This window comes from Chiloscyllium plagiosum, chromosome 11 (assembly GCF_004010195.1).
Source record: "Chiloscyllium plagiosum isolate BGI_BamShark_2017 chromosome 11, ASM401019v2, whole genome shotgun sequence".
Classification (NCBI taxonomy): domain Eukaryota; kingdom Metazoa; phylum Chordata; class Chondrichthyes; order Orectolobiformes; family Hemiscylliidae; genus Chiloscyllium; species Chiloscyllium plagiosum.
In genome coordinates, this window is record NC_057720.1 from 16736833 (window position 1) to 16756572 (window position 19740).

General features: G+C 38.9%; 1 protein-coding gene across 1 annotated transcript in view; it reads left to right on the top strand.

The window, feature by feature from the left end:
* hfm1 (helicase for meiosis 1) overlaps positions 1-19740 on the top strand; it is a 201026-nt gene that overhangs the window by 60041 nt on the left and 121245 nt on the right. Inside the window, exons 9-17 of the mRNA XM_043698772.1 lie at positions 2652-2803; positions 5137-5214; positions 5411-5569; positions 5672-5872; positions 5966-6054; positions 9759-9802; positions 9899-10000; positions 11283-11428; positions 16154-16248. Coding sequence (XP_043554707.1) covers positions 2652-2803; positions 5137-5214; positions 5411-5569; positions 5672-5872; positions 5966-6054; positions 9759-9802; positions 9899-10000; positions 11283-11428; positions 16154-16248 — 1066 coding nt within the window. The remainder of the gene's footprint in view (positions 1-2651; positions 2804-5136; positions 5215-5410; positions 5570-5671; positions 5873-5965; positions 6055-9758; positions 9803-9898; positions 10001-11282; positions 11429-16153; positions 16249-19740) is intronic.

The window sequence follows — 19740 nt, forward strand, 5'->3', positions numbered from 1 at the left end:
TTTGTATCATCTGCATACGTAGTTAGAATGTCTTCAGTTCCACCATCTAGATCGTTAATGTATAAACCAATCCAATCTCTTAGTCCTGTCATCCCACAAATCAGTCTAGTAAACCTTTATTGCATTCCCTCCAAATCCAAAACATCTTTCCTCAGATAAGGAAACCAGAAACACAACACACCCAATGTGGTCTCACAAAGCTCTGTGCAATTGCAGGAAGATATCCCTGCTCCTGTATTTGAATCCTCTTGCTACGAAGCCCAACATGCCATTTGCCTTCTTCACCGCCTGCTGCACTTGGATGCTTCATTCCAGCTACTGGTGTACAAGGCCACTTTGGTCTGTTTTGCACCTCCTCCTTCCCCAGTCTGCCAGAATTCAGATAATTATCTTCTTTGCTGCTTTTGCTACCAACATGGATAATCTCAAACAAAAACAGAAATTGCTGGAAAAGCTCAGCAGGTCTGGAAGCATCTGTCGAGAGAAATCAGAGTTATTGTTTCGAGCTGAGTGATCCTGCTGTGGGCAGCCCAGTGGCTCAGTGATTATCACTGCTGTCTCACACCACCAGGGATCCAGGTTCAATTTCACCCTTGGGTGACTGTGTGGAGTTTGCTCATTCTCACTTTGTTTGTGTGGGTTTCTGCTGGATGCTGTGGTTTCCTCCTACAGTCCAAAAGATGTGCAGGCGAGGTGGATTGGCCATGCTAAATTGCTATAGTGTCCAGGGGTGTGCTGGCTCGGTGGATTGGTGATAGAAAATGCAGGGATGGAGTGGGGGAAAGGTCTGGGGACGATACTGTTTGGAGAGTAGCAATATGGACTCAATGGGCTGAGTGGCCTGCTTCCACACTGTAAGGATTCTGTGATTCTTCAGAACTTGGAGGAAGGGTCACTCGACCCAAAATGTTAACTCTAGTTTCTCTCCACAGATTTCACCAGACCTGTTGACTTTTCCAACAATTTTTGTTTTCGTTTCTGATTTACTGCATCCACAATTCTTATAGTTTTTATTTTGGATAATCTTAATTTTATCCACACTACTTCATCTGCCGTGCATTCGCACACTCATTCTACTTGGAAAAAATCACACTGAAGCATGTCTGCACACTACTCACAGACAGCTTTGTGTCATTTGAAAACATGGAGCCGTCGTATTTACATTGGGTTGAATTAATGGATAATTTTAGTTGAACAATTAGTTGATTGAGAACTGTTCCTGAGAGTAGAATAACTCCATCTTAAAAGTCTTTAAGTCCACCTGAACTGCCAGCTGTGCCTCAGTTTAACATCTCCGCTCAAGTTTGGTGCTTGGAACAATGCAAAGCTCTTTTCTACCACAATCACTGTAACTATAAATGATTCTTACTAGGAATTTATTTCCCAATAAACGGAGCTCTTTGATTACATTTATTCCATCACTTCAAACTGCAAAAGAAATTAAATATTTCCAATTTTATTTATTTCTTAACTAAACTTTCTATCAGGATAGTTGATTTATATATTGTTACATGTATGTCTGGATATATTGTTACATGTATGTATGGAAAACACAAACTTGTAAACATAATGAAGGATTTTAAATCTTGCTGTGCAGGATTAGCATGCATCTTATTGCACTTGCCCAGATCTTCAATCTCTATTTTAGGTGACATTGAACGATTTATTCTAAACTAGAAAAATTGCAATTAAAATAAAATAAAGTATTTGAACAAATACTTCTGTTTGTGTACCGATAAGAAATAACACAGTTTCAAGACCCAAATAAAGAGTTATTGACCAACATGAATGTTACATATCATAACTTGGTCAGTAGATATTATCAAAATAACATACATTAAAAACTCAATCAAGCTTGTTGAGAAACACAGTCTGGTGGCATCCATGTTTAATCAATTGGTTAAATAATTCTTAAGTTGCCAAATCGACTTAAGCAAACTGAAATTTATGTCAATTTCAGAAGGTGAAATTTTGCTTGTATGTGTCACTGTTTCCCATTTTAAGGACATACTTCGCCCTTCTGTTAGGAACCACGACGTGACTCATAAGCTGAGTTGGACAATTTGAAGAAGGGCTTATGCCCAAAACGTCGATTCTCTTGCTCCTTGGATGCTGCCTGACCTGCTGCGCTTTTCAAGCAACACATATTTCAACTTGTTCTATGAGTTTGGCTAATATGAATTCTGTAACCAGCTGGCAAATGAAAATTGCAAATAAACTGTATTGAATGCCCTGCCATTGTTATCACGTTTCCTTCCATCTTGTGAAAAAAACCTACATAGTTTCTACCAATTATTACTGTTTAACTATTTGACTGATATCAAGAACTTGACCTTTTGATTTGAGCTTATTGTTTTTACTAGTTTGAGGTAAAATGTTATTTTTAACAAACATTGAAATAATTTACTGTACTTTTCTTGCTCTGACAATTTAGGACAATTTTCACAAACCTATTAGTAATTAACCTGCCCCTTTGAGACTTGTTAGAGGTAGGGTAAAACATGTAATTTGGAGAATAATACAAATTGGGTAAAATAATATAGTGAGCAATAAGCTTATTGTGTATTTTGTGTTAATTTTACAGGAAACTTGTCCAATTTGTTTCCATGGCTCTTCTTTATAGTATGTGATGAAACCTTTTGTTTTCTTAGTGGCTCCAATCAAAGCTTTATGTAATCAGCGAAGTGAAGATTGGAAAGAAAAGTTTGGACCTATTGGACTGAACTGTAAAGAACTAACTGGAGACACAGAGATGGATGACTATTTTGAAATTCAGGACACTCATATTATCATAACTACTCCCGTAGGTATCTGTCCTGAACAACTCAATAAATAGTATGAAATTTTATAAAATGTGAAATGTGATGCATGCTTCAGTCCAATTAAGGAAGAGGCCAGGCTAGACCAGGTATTGGGGAATGAGCCTAGATAGGTGATAGAAGTTTCAAGGGAGAGTATTTTTGGATCATAATTCTGTTAGCTTTAAGTTACTCTATAAGGATAAGAGTAGTCCTTGCGTGAAAGTACTAAACTGGGTGGGAAGGCTCATTACCACAATATTGGGCAGGAACTGGGTAATGTAGATTGGTGGTGATTGTTTGAGGATAAATCCATATCTGGCATGTGGGGATTTTTTTAAAAGACCAGTCGATTAGAGTTCAGGACCAGCATGTCCCTGTAAAAATGACAGAAAATGATGGCAAGAATTGGGAACCTTGGATGACCAGAGAAATTGAGAGTTTAGTCAAAAAGAAAAAGACATAAAAATGATTTAGGAAATTAAAAGCAGACAGAGCCCTCAAAGAATACAAAGATAGCAGGTAAGAACTCAAAAAAAGAAATGAGGAGAGCTAAAAGGGGCCATGAAAAATCTTAAGCAGACAGGAATGAGGAAAATCCCAAGGTGTCTTATACATAAATAAGGAGCAGGAGTGTAGTTAGGGAAATAGTGTGACAACTCAAAGACATAGGATGGAATATATGTGTGGAGCCAGAGGAAGTGGCTTATGTCCTTAATAAATACTTTTCATCAGTATTCACAAAGGAGAAGAACATGGTGAATGATGAATCTCGAGAGGGGCATATTGATATTCTATGTCATGTCAACATGTAAAAGGAAGCGGTGTTGGGGTTTTTAAAAAAAAATTAAGGTAGACAAGTCCTCAGGACCTAATGAGATCTATCTGAGAAGGAAACAAGTGAGGAAGTTGCTGTGACCTTGTATGAACTCTTTGTATCCTTTTTAGCCACAGCAGATGTCCTAGAGGACTGGAGAATATCTGGCATTTTTCCTTTGTTTAAGAAGGGCAACAAGGTAATCCAGGAAATTACAGGCTGGTGATCTTTACATCAGAGGTAGAGAAATTATTGGAGAAAATTTTTAGGGATAGGATTTACTCATATTTGGAAAAATATAGACTTATTAGTGATAGGCAGCATGGCTTTGTGCAAAGAAGGTCATGTCTCACAAACCTGATTGAGATTTTTGAGGAAGTGACAAAGGTGAAGATAGGGTGGTAGATATTATCTATATGGACTTTAACAAGGCCTTTGACAAGGTCCTTCATGCTAGGCTGATAGGTGAATTCACATGGGATCCACAATAAGCTGGCAAGATGGATAGTCATAGAAGATAGATAATAATGGTGGAAGGGTGTTTTTCTGACAGGAGACCTGTGACCAGTGGGATCAGTGCTGGTACCCCTGTTGTTTGTAATATATAGAAATAGTTGGAGCAGAATATAGCTGGCCTGATTAGTAAGTTTGCAATGACATAAAGATTGGGGGAGCTATGGATAGTGAAGAGGATTGGCAGAGGATACAGCTGGATGTAGATAGCCTAGAGACTTGGGCAGACCAATGACATATGGAGTTTAATTTGGACAAAAGCAAGGTGATGCATTTTGGGATATCTAATGCAGGAGGGAAGTATAAAGTAAATGGCAGAATCCTTAATAACATAGACAGGGACCTAAGCGTACAGATCCACAGTTCCCTGAAAGTAGTCACACAAGTGGATAAGGTGGTCAAGAAGGCCTTCAACCTGACCAATCCCAATCTACTCTTAATCATCACATGATTGAGGTGTGTAAGATTGTGAAGGTTATGGACAGGTTGAATGGAGAGCAGCTGCGAAAAAAAATCAAGTTTGTCAAATCTCTCCTCATAACTAACACCCTCCAAACCAGACAAATCCTGGTAAACCATTTCTGTACCCTCTCCAAACCCTCCACAACCTTCTGGTAGTGTGGCCTGCTTTTGGTGGATAGTACATACCTGGGCAACTTTCCACTTTGCCTCAAAAAATGTCATCATTGTACTTGGACTGGTACAACTTTGCTGGAGTCGCAACCAGTTCTGGAGCACAAGAGTTCATTACAATTGCCATAAGGTTGTCAGGGCCCAGCCATTTTACTCCACATGATGTCAAGAACTGTATTGGTTGAAGACTAGCATCTGTAATGCTGGGGACTTCGTGAGGAAGCTGAAGTGGAGCATTCACTTGTTTGCACCCATTTGACAAAATTAAATTTACTCCAAGAAGTTTATCAGTTTTCCTTTCAAAAGTTATAAGACGTGCACTTTGTCTAGTCGTGTGTTTGGCCATTTGTGTTCAGTTTGTAAATTTGTTTTAAGGAAAAATGGGACACCATGACGAGAAAATGGAGAGATAATTCATTAGTACAGCTTGTGAGACTTTTCCTTATTGATGAGGTAAGGGCTAAATCATATCTATATTGTGAAATTATAGTTCACTCTCTTTTGATTTGATTAGCAATGTTTTTAACTTCGAAGGAACTTTGGACATTCAGAATGCAAATATATTTTAAAGATAATGCATGTTATTTGTTTCCATGAAATTTTTAGGACTACTTATGCATTTTCAAATAACAAGTGTTTATAATTCTAGGTACATGTTGTGAAAGATGAATGTCGTGGTGCAACTCTTGAAGTTGTAGTCAGCCGAATGAAAACAGCTCAGTTAGCTGTCTCACGTATGTCTAATCAGTTCAATGATAAGGCACTGAGATTTGTAGCAGTTTCTGCAACAATTCCTAATGTTGAGGATGTAAGTTTATCCACATCACATCAGATAAAATTAATGTGCTGAAATTTTGCTTGATGTCCATGAACAGTTTGTATTTGTGCATCTTTTGTTCTACTTCCTAAGATTGCAGAATGGTTATCAGATGGAAAAGGACCAGGAACTGCCACGAAGATAGATGAAAGCTTTCGACCAGTAAAGCTCCGCAAAGTTGTACTTGGATTTCCTTGCTCCAGTACTCAAACTGAATTCAAGTTTGACCTATCACTTAATTACAAAATGGCTAACATTATACAGACATATTCTGAGCAGAAACCTGCTCTGGTGGTATTTATTATTTTAATTCTGATTCACTTCCATTATCTTCAAGGTACAGTTTTTAAATGTGGTTTTGAAAGTGTGTTTTTTTCAAACTTTCAGTTTTGTGCTACAAGGAAAGGTGTGCAACAGGCTGCATCCGTACTTGCAAAGGATGCCAAATTCGTCATGACCCCAGATCATAAGCAAAGGTAGTATTTTTCTCCTGAATCATATTGAAGCAAAGACTTGAAGTTTAGTACAGTGAACTTACAAATTTTTGAACTTGGAAAAAATTTTGAACTTTAATACAACACCGAAATATTTTGATGTACTAAAATCGTAAATAAATACAGATATATTAAAGTCACCTTCTAATAACTCTGGGCTATATTTTGGGACTAGTTGTTCATAATATCAAAATAGTATGTTAAGTAGTCAAAAGAAACTGGCATGATCAGAACTTAAGGCAAATATTTACTTACTATCACAATAACTATTCCTACATCTAGTATTTTAATGACAGGTAATATAGATAAACTACTTTAGAGCAAGTGGTTTGTTTCAGCAACTTTTTCTGGAAACAGCTGTGCTTTTAAGTTTTCTTTTTGCTTATGAGGATGCATTTTGCATAGAAATAAGCTTTTTTAAAAAATCTAATGGGATGAGGAAGATCATGCACAAATTTAAATGGAAAAGCCATTGTTGGTCAGGTTGATTATTCCTTTAACTCCCATCAATGTGATGTATGATGTAAAGTGTGTGATTTATATATAAATATGATTTATATGAGGTTGGATTTTGAACTAGTGGCATATGAGTTTTGGTCTGTATGTATTTTACCTTGTTTTTGAAGAAAGGTTTTGAGCCATGGGCGATGAGCTGTCTGTTTGAAGCCAATAAGGTAAACAACTTTGAGACCTTGGGTTTTTTTTAAGTTGGAACAGTAGAAGCAGCATGAATGAGTAGAGTCAGGCTTCCACGGAACTAGGGTTTTAGTCTGACTTTCAGTACTTGTTGGGGTTTTAAAGTTGGCTGTGGAGGTGGTTGCACCTCTCTGGGCCACATCAAAAAGCTGGAGTTGTCTCTCTCCACTGGAATTTTCTTTTGCTGTTCTTTCCGCCTGGACTGGAGAAACACTATATATGAGACAATCTCTTTTACTGAATTTGCCTTTGCCAAAGGAGTGTTTATGGGATGTTACTATACTGGAACAGTTGCTGTTTAGTAGTTAAGTAATGTATTATTCTGTTGAGTTTTCCAATAGAGTTAAGTTATACCAATTCTTTATTCTTTTGTTTGTATTTTAACTATAGGGTAAGTGTATTTTGCTTAAAGATTTCCAGAGGCCATTCCATTATGCAGTATCATGGCTAAAAGGATTGTAGAGGAATTACTCAAATTTTTCATTAGACACCCACAGAGATACAATCAGATTAAGGGTCAAACTTTACATCAAAATTATTCACAGAAGTTATGGACAGCTTAGAAATAAAATAATTCAAAACTACTGCATACCATCCAGAGTCATAGGGAGCGCTAGAAAGGTGCATCAGACATTAAAGACCATGTTGAGGGCTTATAGTCAAGACTATCCTGATGATTGGGATAAGGTAATTCTGCTTGTACTTTTTGCAATCAGAGATGCATCAAATAAATCGACTAAATTCAGTCTATTTGAATTAGTTTTTGGGCATGAAGTGAGAGGACCACTAAAAATGATTAAGGAGAAATTGGTAAGTCATAATTTAGAGACCACATATTTGGACTATGTGTCAAATTTTAGAGAACAATTAAATAGAGTGGAGGAGTTGGCTAGACAGCATCCAATGAAACAGGAAGCAGACAAAAAATCAAAAACTCACAATTTTCTTATTGGGGATAAAGTGTTAGTGTTACTTCCAGTGATTGGTGACCGTTTAAAAACAAGGTTTAGTGGACCTTATCAAGTCAAAAGGAAATTGAGTAGGGTGTACTATTTGGTAAGGACTCCAGACAGAAAGACATCTCACAGAGTGTGTCATGTCATAGGAGCAAAAGGTATTTTGACAGGGGAGGAAAGCAAGAGAAGAATGTGTCATTGGTTACAACACAGAGGGAAGAACCAAGTTCAGAGGATTCTGAATTGGACATTCCTCAAATTAAATTGGACAATGAGGAAGTTGGCAAAAATTCGGATAAATTATTGAGTTACCTTCCAAAGAAAATCGAAATGACCTGAAAGTTATTACTTTAGCATGGGATGATGTTTGGAAATAAACTGGGAAGTACTAACCTAATTATGCATGATATAGATATAGGAGATGGTGTTCCGATTAAGCAACAAATTTCACGGTATAATCCTTGAAAGTTGGCGCAGGTTCAATAGGAGATTGAATGCATGCTCCAAGATTGCACCTTGGGCAGCATGGTGGCTCAGTGGTTAGCACTGCTGCCTCACAGTGCCAGGGACTCAGATTCGATTTCAGCCTCTGTGTGGAGTTTGCACATTCTTCCCATGTCTGCGTGGATTTCTTCCGGGTGCTCCGGTTTCCTCCCACAATCCAAAGATGTGCAAGTTGGGTGAATTTGCCATGCTAAATTGCCCATAGTCATCAGTGATATGTGGGTTAGATGCAATAATCAGAGGTAAAATGTAGAGTAATGGGGTAGGGGAATGGGTCTGGGTGGGTTGCTCTTCAGAGAGTCGGTGTGGACTTGTTGGGCCAAAGGGCCTCTTTCCACACTGTAGGAAATCTGTAGGGATTATATAATCAAATTGAGTTACAGTGACTGGAGCTCACCTATTGTAATGGTGCCAAAACCAGATGGTACCCAATGGTTACGTGTGGACTATTGCAAAGTCAATGTAGTTACAAAGACTGATGCATATCCAATTCCGCATTTGGAAGTCTATTGAAAAGGTGCGACAAGCAACTTATATTTCTGAGTTGAACTTGCTCAGAGGATACTGGCAGGTATCTTTGTCTGAAAGAGCAAAGACAATTTTGGCTTTCGTAATGCCAAATGGACTATATCAATTTAAACTCATGCTATTTGGTATGAAGAATGTACCAGCCACATTTCAGAGACTAACCAATAAGGTCATTGCTGGATTTTCCAATTGTGTCGTATATATTGATATGCTGATGATTTTTAGTCACACATGGAATGAACATTTGCAACATATATCAGATTTGTTCAATTGACTTCAGGAGATAGGTTTAGTGATAAACCTGGCGAAAACTGAATTTGCCAAAGCCCGTGATCTTCCTGGGCCATGTTATTGGACATGGACAAATCGTCCCACGGAATGCAAAAACAAAGGTCATTATGGACTTTCTCATACCATCGACAAAAAGAGCAGTACTATGATTCCTGGGATTGAGTGGATTTTATTGAAAATATGTACCAATTTTTAGCAGTGTGGCTGCTTCACTCACTGAATTAGGGTCCAGGCTACTTTCCCGAAATGTTTTGAGGGGGTGTGGATTGCGTTGCTTACATTGGAATAGATGGGATTTTACTGTATGTTTCAAAATCTTTCAAATTGTGTTACAGCTTGCTTTATTCTATGTTATGATCTTTTCATTTGTGTAATAAACTTCTGTTTTGTTGTTAAAACCAGGTGTGCAACATTGTGTGCTTCTGTTTCAGTGTTTCACTTTGTTAAATTTCAAAACGTATATGATTTATCAAGCCAGATTTCAGTCTGGGAGTCTGACTAGTCTCGTAATTACATCAGCTGGGATCATAACAGATTCTACATTTTCTATCTTGCACACTGTAGATGAGTAAAACGAATGTGTCTTTCTCTGCATCGTAATTTATACAATTGAAGATGTAATAATCCTGAATTTTTAAAAAAAATGACTTTTCTTTGGTTTAAATAATTTTCTAAATTTATTCATGCGTCCAATGTTTTTAATTTCAACAGGTTGCAAAAATATACAAACTCAATAAAGGATTCAAAGCTTAGAGGTAAGATGTTTATATTTTGAATGGTTGAGTCAAATAAATTATATATATTTTAAAAAATCAATAATTTCAAGTGAAATTTTGCATGAATTTTAATAGATCTGTTAATATATGGAGTTGGTTATCATCATGCTGGTATGGATGTATCCGATAGAAAAGCGACTGAAGCTGCTTTCACTGCAGGAGATGTACCAGTACTTTGTAAGTTATATTTCTGTCATCTTTAGGCTTTCATGTTGTTTTCTTTGTTCAACCAGGTTAAACTGATTTCATATTTTATGGTTTTTACATTATCTCAGTTTCAGACCAACGATTACCAATGAAGCAAGGAAATAATCATCATGTTCACAATGATATGGACCTTTATGTGGCCAATATCTTGGACAGTGATAGCAAGACCCAAAGATTGCAACAGAGATTCTTACTCTGCGCACCATCTGCCAAAATATGTCATTTGCTGCCATGTGACTTTCTACTGTTCAAAAACTATACACGACACTGAATACACACTATCAGGCAAATATTTAGGTTTCATAAGTAGTTTACATGAATGGATCAGATAAATGAGTACTATATAGCGCAACCCAATGTCCTAAAATTCAATGTCCTACAAATGTCCAACGCTTAATTATGATGGATTGTTTCTAAGGTGTTTGGGCAGACTAACATAGCCATTAGGACCATGCATATGCTCATGAAAAGTTCAACAAATTTTGTTCAGTCTTTCATGGTAATTGGATTTCCTTCAATAGAACGGAAGTTTGGCCTGTTCCACACTAGTTTCCCAGATGTGTTGTGGTCCAGCTACCAGTAGCCATCAATCATCAAGTTAATTTTATTGCAAATACACAAAACAGTTGACAATTGTGGATTGTTCCCTTCTCTGTTCTTTCCCCATCCAGGAACTTGGGCAAGACTGCCAATGATTCAGGAAGCCGAAAAAATCTGCAATTGAGCAAGTTGCCTGTGGAAAATGTACAGGTGCAACCAGGACCAGGAATAGAAATCAGGGGCGCCAGTGTTGCTTCTGGATTGGACTCCAGGTTCCCAACCGAAGCACAGCAGCCCCAGTCCCAACCTGAGCATAGCAGACCCTGGTTAATGGCACCTGATGTACCCCCCCACCCCCCCCACTGTTTTGGGCACAACACCATTTGGTAGCACACCATATGTATTTAGGTGACGTCCAAGATACAATTACATTTGAATTTTGATGGTTTGGTTGAATATTAAACAAGGCACTCTCAGGCTTGTGGCTGCATTCTTTTTGTATCTCTGCTTTCCAATGTGAGCACCAGTCACACCGATGGTTTGTGCCATGAATGCTCTTATTGGCCCAGGACATCACAATTAGCAGCAAGCGCTCTGATCCAGCTCTGAGATAGGGGTGTTAGGTGAATCAGAGCTGCTGTCTCCACCAAAATAGTTTCAATTAGTTTTGAAGCACTGACTGACAATGTTTTTCAATAATATTTTGTTACAGTTACTACTAGCACTTTGGCTATGGGAGTAAATTTACCAGCCCATTTAGTGGTAATTAAATCGACAGTGCATTACGCAGGAGGAATGTTTCAAGAATACAGTGAAACGGATATACTTCAAATGATGGGCCGAGCTGGTCGACCTCAGGTAGACAATAGAAAATGATAGAAGTGATGTAACAAATGTGATATGCACTTCGTTGATCTATGCTGGGGCAACAACATAAATGTAGATCACTTGGATGAAAGAGTAGATAGTTTTTTGTCCAAGTTTGCAGACAACAAAATTAAATGAATGAGAGGAGGAAGTTATAAAGTATTATAGACAGATAGGAATTTCAGTAGGGAAAGGTTGTAATTATCTAATTTGGACTTCGGAAGTGAAAAATATTCTATATATTTTTAATGGGAGCAACTAAAGCTATGGTGAAGCAAATGAATTTCTGATCCAAATAAATCAATCACTTACAGCTAATATAACATACAAACTGCAAAGAAAAAAGCTAATGTTAGCCTTTACCTCCAAGAGGTTAGAATTCAAATTTAAGGAATTACTTAAGAATGTATTTGGGGGGAGCAAAAAGACAAGTAGTTGATATAGGGGATTCTATAATTAGGGGGACAGATAGTATCCTATGCAAGCGGGATCGGGAGTCCCGCATGGTGTCTTACCTGCCCAGTGCCAGGGTTCAGGATATCTCCGACCGGCTTGAAAGGATATTGAAGCGGAAGGGGGCGGATCCAATTGTTGTGGTCCACATTGGAACTAACAACATAGGCAAAGCTCGGGTGGAGGAACTGTTTGAACTACAGGTCCTCAAGGGTCATTATCTCCGGATTACTGCCCATGCCATGTGCCAATTGGCATAGGGATAAGAAAGTTAGGGAAGTAAACACATGGCTAAGGGATTGGTGTGGGAAGGAGGGATTCCATTTCATGGGGCATTGGCATCAGTTTTGGAACCGAGGGATCTGTACTGTTGGGACGGTCTCCAAGTGAACCAATCTGGAACCAGTGTTCTAGCGAAAAGGATAAATAGGGTAGTCAGTAGGACTTTAAATTTCTGAGTCGGTGGGGGGAAGGGAAAGCAAAAGCGACAGGGAGTATGGAGTTAAATAGAAAGATAAGCAGCAGGATAGCATGTGTGCAGGTGGGTTTAAGCTCGAGGCAGACTCGGAATGCAGCAAAAAGGAAGGATAACTTAGGACATCTTATGATTTCCAATATCTTTAATTATGATAAGAAAGTTAGCATTAAGGCACTTTACCTGAATGCTCGTAATATTCATAACGAAGTAGATGAATTAACGGTACAAATTATCATGAATGATTATGATACGGTAGGTATCACAGCGACGTGCTTGCAGGGGTTTCAGGACTGGCAGTTAAACATCCAAGGATTTACAACTTATTGAAAAGACAGGGAGGTGGGCAGAGAGGGTGGGGTTGCCTTGTTAGTTAAGAATGAAATTAAATCTATGGCACTGAATGCAATAGGATCAGATGATGTGAAGTCTGTGTGGGTGGAGTTGAGGAACCACAAAGGCAAAAAACAACCATAAGGGGAGTTACGTACAGACCTCCCGGCAGTGGTCAGGACCAGGGGTGCAAGTTGTACCAGGAAATAGATAGGGCATGTCAGAAAGGCAAGGTCACGGTGATCATGGGGGCTTCAATATGCAAATGGACTGGGTGAATAATGTTGCCGGTGGATCCAAAGAAATGGAATTCATAGAATGCTTACAGGATAGCTTTTTGGAACAGCTTGTGATGGAGCCCACAAGAGAGCAGGCTATTCTACAGTTAGGGCGATGTAATGAGCCAGACTAGAAAAGAACTTAAAATAAGGCAACACTCAGGAGGCAGCGATCATAATATGGTAGAATTCAGTCTGCAGTTTGAAAGAAAGAAGGCAAAATCAGATGTAATAGTGTTACAGTTAAATAAAGGTAATTACATGAGAGAGGAACTGACGAAAATTGACTGGAAGCAGAGCCTAGCGGGAAGGCAGTCGAGCAACAATGGCAGTAGTGTCTGGGTGTAATTGACGACAGTACAGCGGTTCATCCCAAAGAAAAGAAAGATTATCCAGGGGGGTGGTGGGATGTGTTGGGAAAAAGGAAGGAGAGGATCAAATATGAAGGTAAGCTAGCCAGTAATATTAGAAAGGATAGTAAAAGTTTCTTTCAATATACAAGAAACAAGCAAAAGGCAAAAGTAGACATTGGGCCGCTCCAAATTGATGGGAGATAAAGAAATAGCTGAAGAACTTAATAAATACTGTGTGTCAGTCAGCACAGTGGAAAACATGAGTAATCTCCCAACAATTAAAGGAGAGTCAAGGGGCAGAGTGGCGTATGGTAGCCGTTACAAAAGAGAAAGTGCTAGAAAAGCTAAAATGTCTAAAAATTGATAAATCTCCTGTCCCCAATGGGCTACATCCTCAAGTTCTGTGGGAGGTGGCTTAGGAAAGAGTGGAGGCGCTGGGTGTGATCTTTCAAAAGTCACTGGTGTCAGGGAAAGTCCCAGATGATTGGAAAATCACTGTTGTAACCCCCTTGTTCAAAAAAGGATCAAGAAAAAGATGGAAAATTATAGGCCAATTAACCTAACCTCGGTTGTTGGCAAAATTCTAGAATCCATCATTACGGATGAGATTTCTACATTTTTGCAAGTGCAGGGTTGGATTAGAACAAGTTAGCATGGATTTAGCAAAGGGAGGTCGTGCCTGACAAACCTGTTAGAATTCTTTGAAGAGGTAACAAGTAGGTTAGACCAGGGAAACCCAGTGGATGTTATCTACCTCGACTTCCAAAAGGCTTTGATGAGGTGCCTCACGGGAAACTGCTGAGTAAGGTGAGGGCCCATGGTTTTCGAGGTGAGCTCCTGGCATGGATTGAGAATTGACTGTCCGACAGAAGGCAGAGATTTAGGATAAAAGGTTCTTTTACGGAATAGTAGCTGGTGACAAGTGGTGTCACGGAGGGTTCAGTGTTGGGTCCGCAGCTGTTCACTTTATATATTAATGATCTGGATGAAGGGACTGGGGGCATTCTGGCGAAGTTTGCTGATGATACGAAGTTAGGTGGACAGGCAGGTAGGACTGAGGAGGTGGGGAGGCTACAGAAAGATTTAGACAGTTTAGGAGAGTGGTCCAGAAAATGATTGATGAAATTCAATGCGAGCAAATGTGAGATCTTGCACTTTGGAAAAAAGAATACAAGCATGGACTATTTTCTAAACGGTGAGAAATTCATAAAGCCAAAGTACAAAGGGATTTGAGAGTGCTAGTCCAGGATTCTCTGAAGATTAACTTGCAGGGTGAGTCCGTGATTAAGAAAACAAATGTAATGTTGTCATTTATCTCAAGAGGGTTGGAATACAAAAGCAGCAATGTGCTTCTGAGACTCTATAAAGCTCCAGTTAGGCCCCATTTGGAATACTGTGTCCAACTTTGGGCCGCACACCTCAGGAAGGACATACTGGCACTGGAGTGTGTCCAGCGCAGATTCACACGGATGATCCCTGGAATGGTAGGCCTTACATAAAATGAACGGCTGAGGATTAAAATGTTTAATTTCAAAATGACCATGTGATAGTCTACTGGTCTGATATATCCTGCACCACAGACTATTCAGACATTGATCCAGAAAATTTCAATATACCTATTCCCAGTTATAAATGACATTGAATGAAATGGAAGTCATTATTGAGTGTATTGGGGTATGAGCGTGAAAGTGGGAAAGACAAGGACTGATAAAGACTGTCAACCATCTGGATTAAATGAGAGTCTTCTGGAATTGAGAGTGGATCTGCCTTGCACTATGACCAGCAGTCCTGAATGAAATTACATTTGACTGATGATTCATGCCTGCACATTTCCTGAACCCCATTTTGCACATCTATTGATAGATTAAATTTAAAAACCATAATAGAGGCTCACAAATTAGTCCCCAAACTATTTTGTTTTGAGTCTTTATTTTTCATTCCTCAACTTCTGTAACCTCAAGACCTGTTCTTAGCTGATCTGCCAAAAGACAGTATTGATGTAATGTCATTGAAAAATTATTGTTATACTTATGTTTTACACTGATAGCAATCCAGTCTGATTCAAGAGGATTTGGCAAAACTGTTTGTACAGTGCTGTTAGCTTACTGGGCAGTCAGAGCAGTTCAATTGCAATTCTGCTTTCTGAGAAACTACATGTTGTTCTTCAGCTTATATTCAACTCTGCCTGTGTTGAATTATGAATTTGGTAATGACGGCTCCAGATAACATGCTTTGAATCAATTTGATCTGCCTTATATTGAAACATATTGATCCTTCTTAAGCATCCAAAAAGTGCTTTTTATTTTATATGGAAAGTTAATTCTGACAGAGGAAATATTTGAGGAAATGATACTGAGGCACAATGAAACATTTTGTGAAACTCTCATACTGCTGCTTTTTTAGAAACAACTATGGAAGAGTCACAGTGCAAAGATTTACTGAAATACTAGTGCTCATGGAGAAGGTGACCCAAAATTTGAATATATAGTAAATCTTGTGAATCCTACAGAAGATTTTAAAATAATTTACAGTTCTAGTCATGTCAAATGTTACATCAGTTATTTCATGATCAGGATCACATAAACAAATCTTCAGTTATACTTCCAACAAAAGTTTCGACTCTTGGATTGGCTAGAATCTCCCTGTTAATACCTAATAACCCCAACCAAGAAAGCTGGGCTGAAATCATGGCAGAGTTAAGACAATGGGTAGTACATATGTCCTATTGAGGTGAGATTAGGACAATGTAGGCCTATACAACATACAATATGTATGAATGTAAAAGCATGTTCTAAATTCTTTAATATTTTGTAATTTCTTTTAGTTTGACACAACAGCCACAGTAGTTATCATGACAAGGACCCAAACTAAGGACAAGTACACACAGATGTTAGATGGAGTACATACCATTGAGAGCAGGTATTCTAAGAGGATGAATTTAAATTGTATATGCAGAAAGCATGCAGGCACAGTTTTAAGTACAGTGCTACTATTGTTTGAACACACTTCTCTGTGGTTCACACATGTACAGATTTTAGGCGGATGAATGACTGCAGGGTTCATCTATCGATGTTATGTAGAGTTCAACTTTTTTTGGGTTACAATGACGAGGAGTTTGCACAATATGTATATGAAGGCAAGTAGAGAATGAAAAGCTGAAAATGTTTTCTTTTGATTTGGATTCTTCAAATGCTGTTTACTCAGACTGTCAGATGTAAATGCATTCCTCAAAAGATTTCACTTGGTGATAATTGTAATCATTGAGCTATTCATGCTTTGCTTTCAGCTGTACTGAGTTATAACATAGCAGTGCCAACAAACTAAGCAAGCCAATCATCAGAAACAAGTAATAATCAGAATTAAGCACACACATAAGCTAACTGACTAACTAAATGGTCAGTCCCGAAGAAGGGTTACAGTCCCAAAATGTTAACTTCTCCACCTCCTGATGCTGCCTGGCTTGTTGTGTTCTTCCAAACTCCTGCTTGTCTAACTAAATGATATGCCACTTACATTGCTGATAGGAAATGATTCATTGCATCAAAATAAATAAAGAAGCCTCAATGAACTGATTTGATATAAGTATAGTGGTAGCTTAGGGTGCCTCACTTGTGGCTCCTGATTCATGCATAAAAGGATTATCTTGTGGTTAACACTATTCTTAAAATAAACAACCTTGTATAAAGTATTTAGTTTTTAAACTGAAGTTATAGGGATCACAATGATTATGTTTAGCATATAAATAAGTAGATGGTCATCATTAGGACTGAAACTGTCCTGCAGATGAAACTGTTGATAAAGTTGGAAGAAAAATGACAAAGGGGATCAAGAAGCCTGGGTTCAAATAATAACATCTCTGAACAAATTGAATAGAAAAATACATTAAATAAAAACGTTTTTAAAAATGTTTAAAAATGACAATAGAGGGTTGTAATGGGACAGTGGTAGGTTCCTACTTCTGAACCAGGAGGTTCAGGCTCAAGTCTCATCTTGTCTAGAGGTATGTAATTACATCTCTGAGCAGGTTGGTGAGGAAAATACCGAAAAAGCAATGAATCTATTTTTTTTGAAAGAATGTTGCAGACTCTGAACTGTAAGCCTCCTTCCAGAATGCTATCAAATCAATCTAAACATATAAAAACAAAAAGAACTGCTATAAATCAGAAAAAAAAACAGAAGTTGTTGGAAATGCTCAGCAGGTCTGGCAGCAACTATGAAGAGAAATCAGAGTTAACGTTTCAGGTCCGATGACTCTTCCTCAGAATAGAATCTAAGCAGGCCTGGCAGCAACTGTAAAGAGAAATCAGAGTTAACGCTTCGGGTCCGCTGATTCAACCCCAGAATGGAATCTAAGCATATGCTTTTTCAACAGCTCCAAAAGTCATTTTAAAATTTTAACCACCCTGCACCTGACTTTCCTGCCATCTTGGTGAAGGGAAGGAGGTTAATATCAGCTCATTGTGACATCAGCATTTGTCATGAAAGCTATCAAAATTATTTTAAAGGAATGAAAACGAATATACTTCTTTCCTGAATCTACCTACTAGCCATAATTTTTTAAAATTCACTCATGGAAATTGGGCATCTCAGGCTGGACCAGCATTTAATGCCCATCCCTAATTGCCCAGAGGGCAGTTGAGAGGTAACTAACTGCATTGCTGTGGGTCTGGAGTCACATGTAGTCCAGATCAGGTAAGGATGTCAGATAAGGCTCAGGTCTCTCACAGCAGCAGGGACCTGGGTTCAATTCCACCTCAGGTGATTGTCTGTGTGGAGTTTGCACATTCTCCCTGTGTCTGCATGAGTTTCCCCCTGATGCTCCAGTTTCCTCCCACTGTCTAAAGGTGTGAAGGTTAGGTGTTTTGGTCATACTAAATTGCCCACTGTGTCCAGGGATGTACAGGCTTGGTGGATTAGCTATGGGAAATGCAGGTTACAGTGATAGAATATGTTATTAATGTTTTCTTCACGTAGATGAAGGTAGACTATATGGAGGTCAATGATACACTACACAATGTTACCAAAGGCACAAATTAGCCTTTGACTTGTTTTGGATTTACATCTATTATTCTATGATTCTGTAATGGAGGTATTAGGGATCTTGTCTGCTGATGAAGAGCGAGCAAGAGACCTGTGCAAGAAGGGTCCCAGTACGCCTAAGTGTGGACAACAAACCTTTTACACAAGTTAAAGCCCTAGGGACAGAAATCACAGCTACTTATATATATGACAAATTTGAGGCCATCAGCTCTCTTAAATGGCAAGCACCTGGGGAGGCTGTGGCTGTTGCCAACACTGCTAGGGGTTACAGGGAGAGGGTTTGGAGATGAGCAGTAAGGGCTGGTGTTTGGCTATAATTCCCAATGTTGTGTCCCTCCACCAGGCAGTGAGTGCCCTTAAACAAAGGATACCCCACCCCCTACCATGAGACTATCTAACCACTGTCCTTTGGCATTCACTGTTGTGACTATCACTGAATCCCACACTATCAATATTCTGGACCAGAAACTCAACTGAACTGGCATATAAATACAGTGGCTGCAAGAGCAAGTCAGAGGCTAAGAATCCAGCAACAAATAACTCATCTCCTGACTTCTAAAAGCCTGTTCACCATCTACAAGTCAGAAGTGTGATGGAATACTCCCCACCTGCTTAGATGAGTGAGCTCCAAAGACACTCAAGAAGCTTGACACTATCCAGGACAAAGCAACCCACTTTGTGGTATAACCACAAAGATGCACTCCCTCCACCAATGATGCTCAGTAGCAGCAGTGTGTACTATTTAGAAGATGCACTGCAGAAAGTCACTAAGGCTCCTTAGACTGCATCTTCCAAACCCATTATCACTTCCACCTATGACAACCACCTGATGAAAGAGCAGCACTCCGAAACCTAGTGCTTCTGATTAAACCTGTTGGACTATAACCTGGTGTTGTGTGATTTTTAACTTTGTACACCCCAGTCTAACACCAGCATCTCTAAATCAGAAATTTAAAGGTCGCCGCCAGAGGGTTTGCAGGCAAAGACACCTGTAAAATTCCCTCGGTGACTTTCCCACTACCTTGGGCATGGACATCCCTTTTCTCTGTTTAGCAGAGGCCTAGTACTTCTGCCCCTCCCTCTTAGAAGTCCAGTTATGACCACTTAAAGGCTGCTTTTTACCTGTCTTCAATTTTGAGACCAATGCTTTGAGTACAGGAGTGTGTGTGTATTACGAATGTCCCTGAAGGAAGGAAACTGTTGTCTTTACCTGGTCTGTCCTATATGTGACTTCAGATGCACAACAATGTGGTTGACTTTTAGCTGCCCTCTCGTAACTAGAACAAATAACAAAACAATACAGTGCGGGAACAGTCACTTCAACTCTCCAAACCTGCACCAACACATGTTGCTGTTCTGTATTAAAACTGT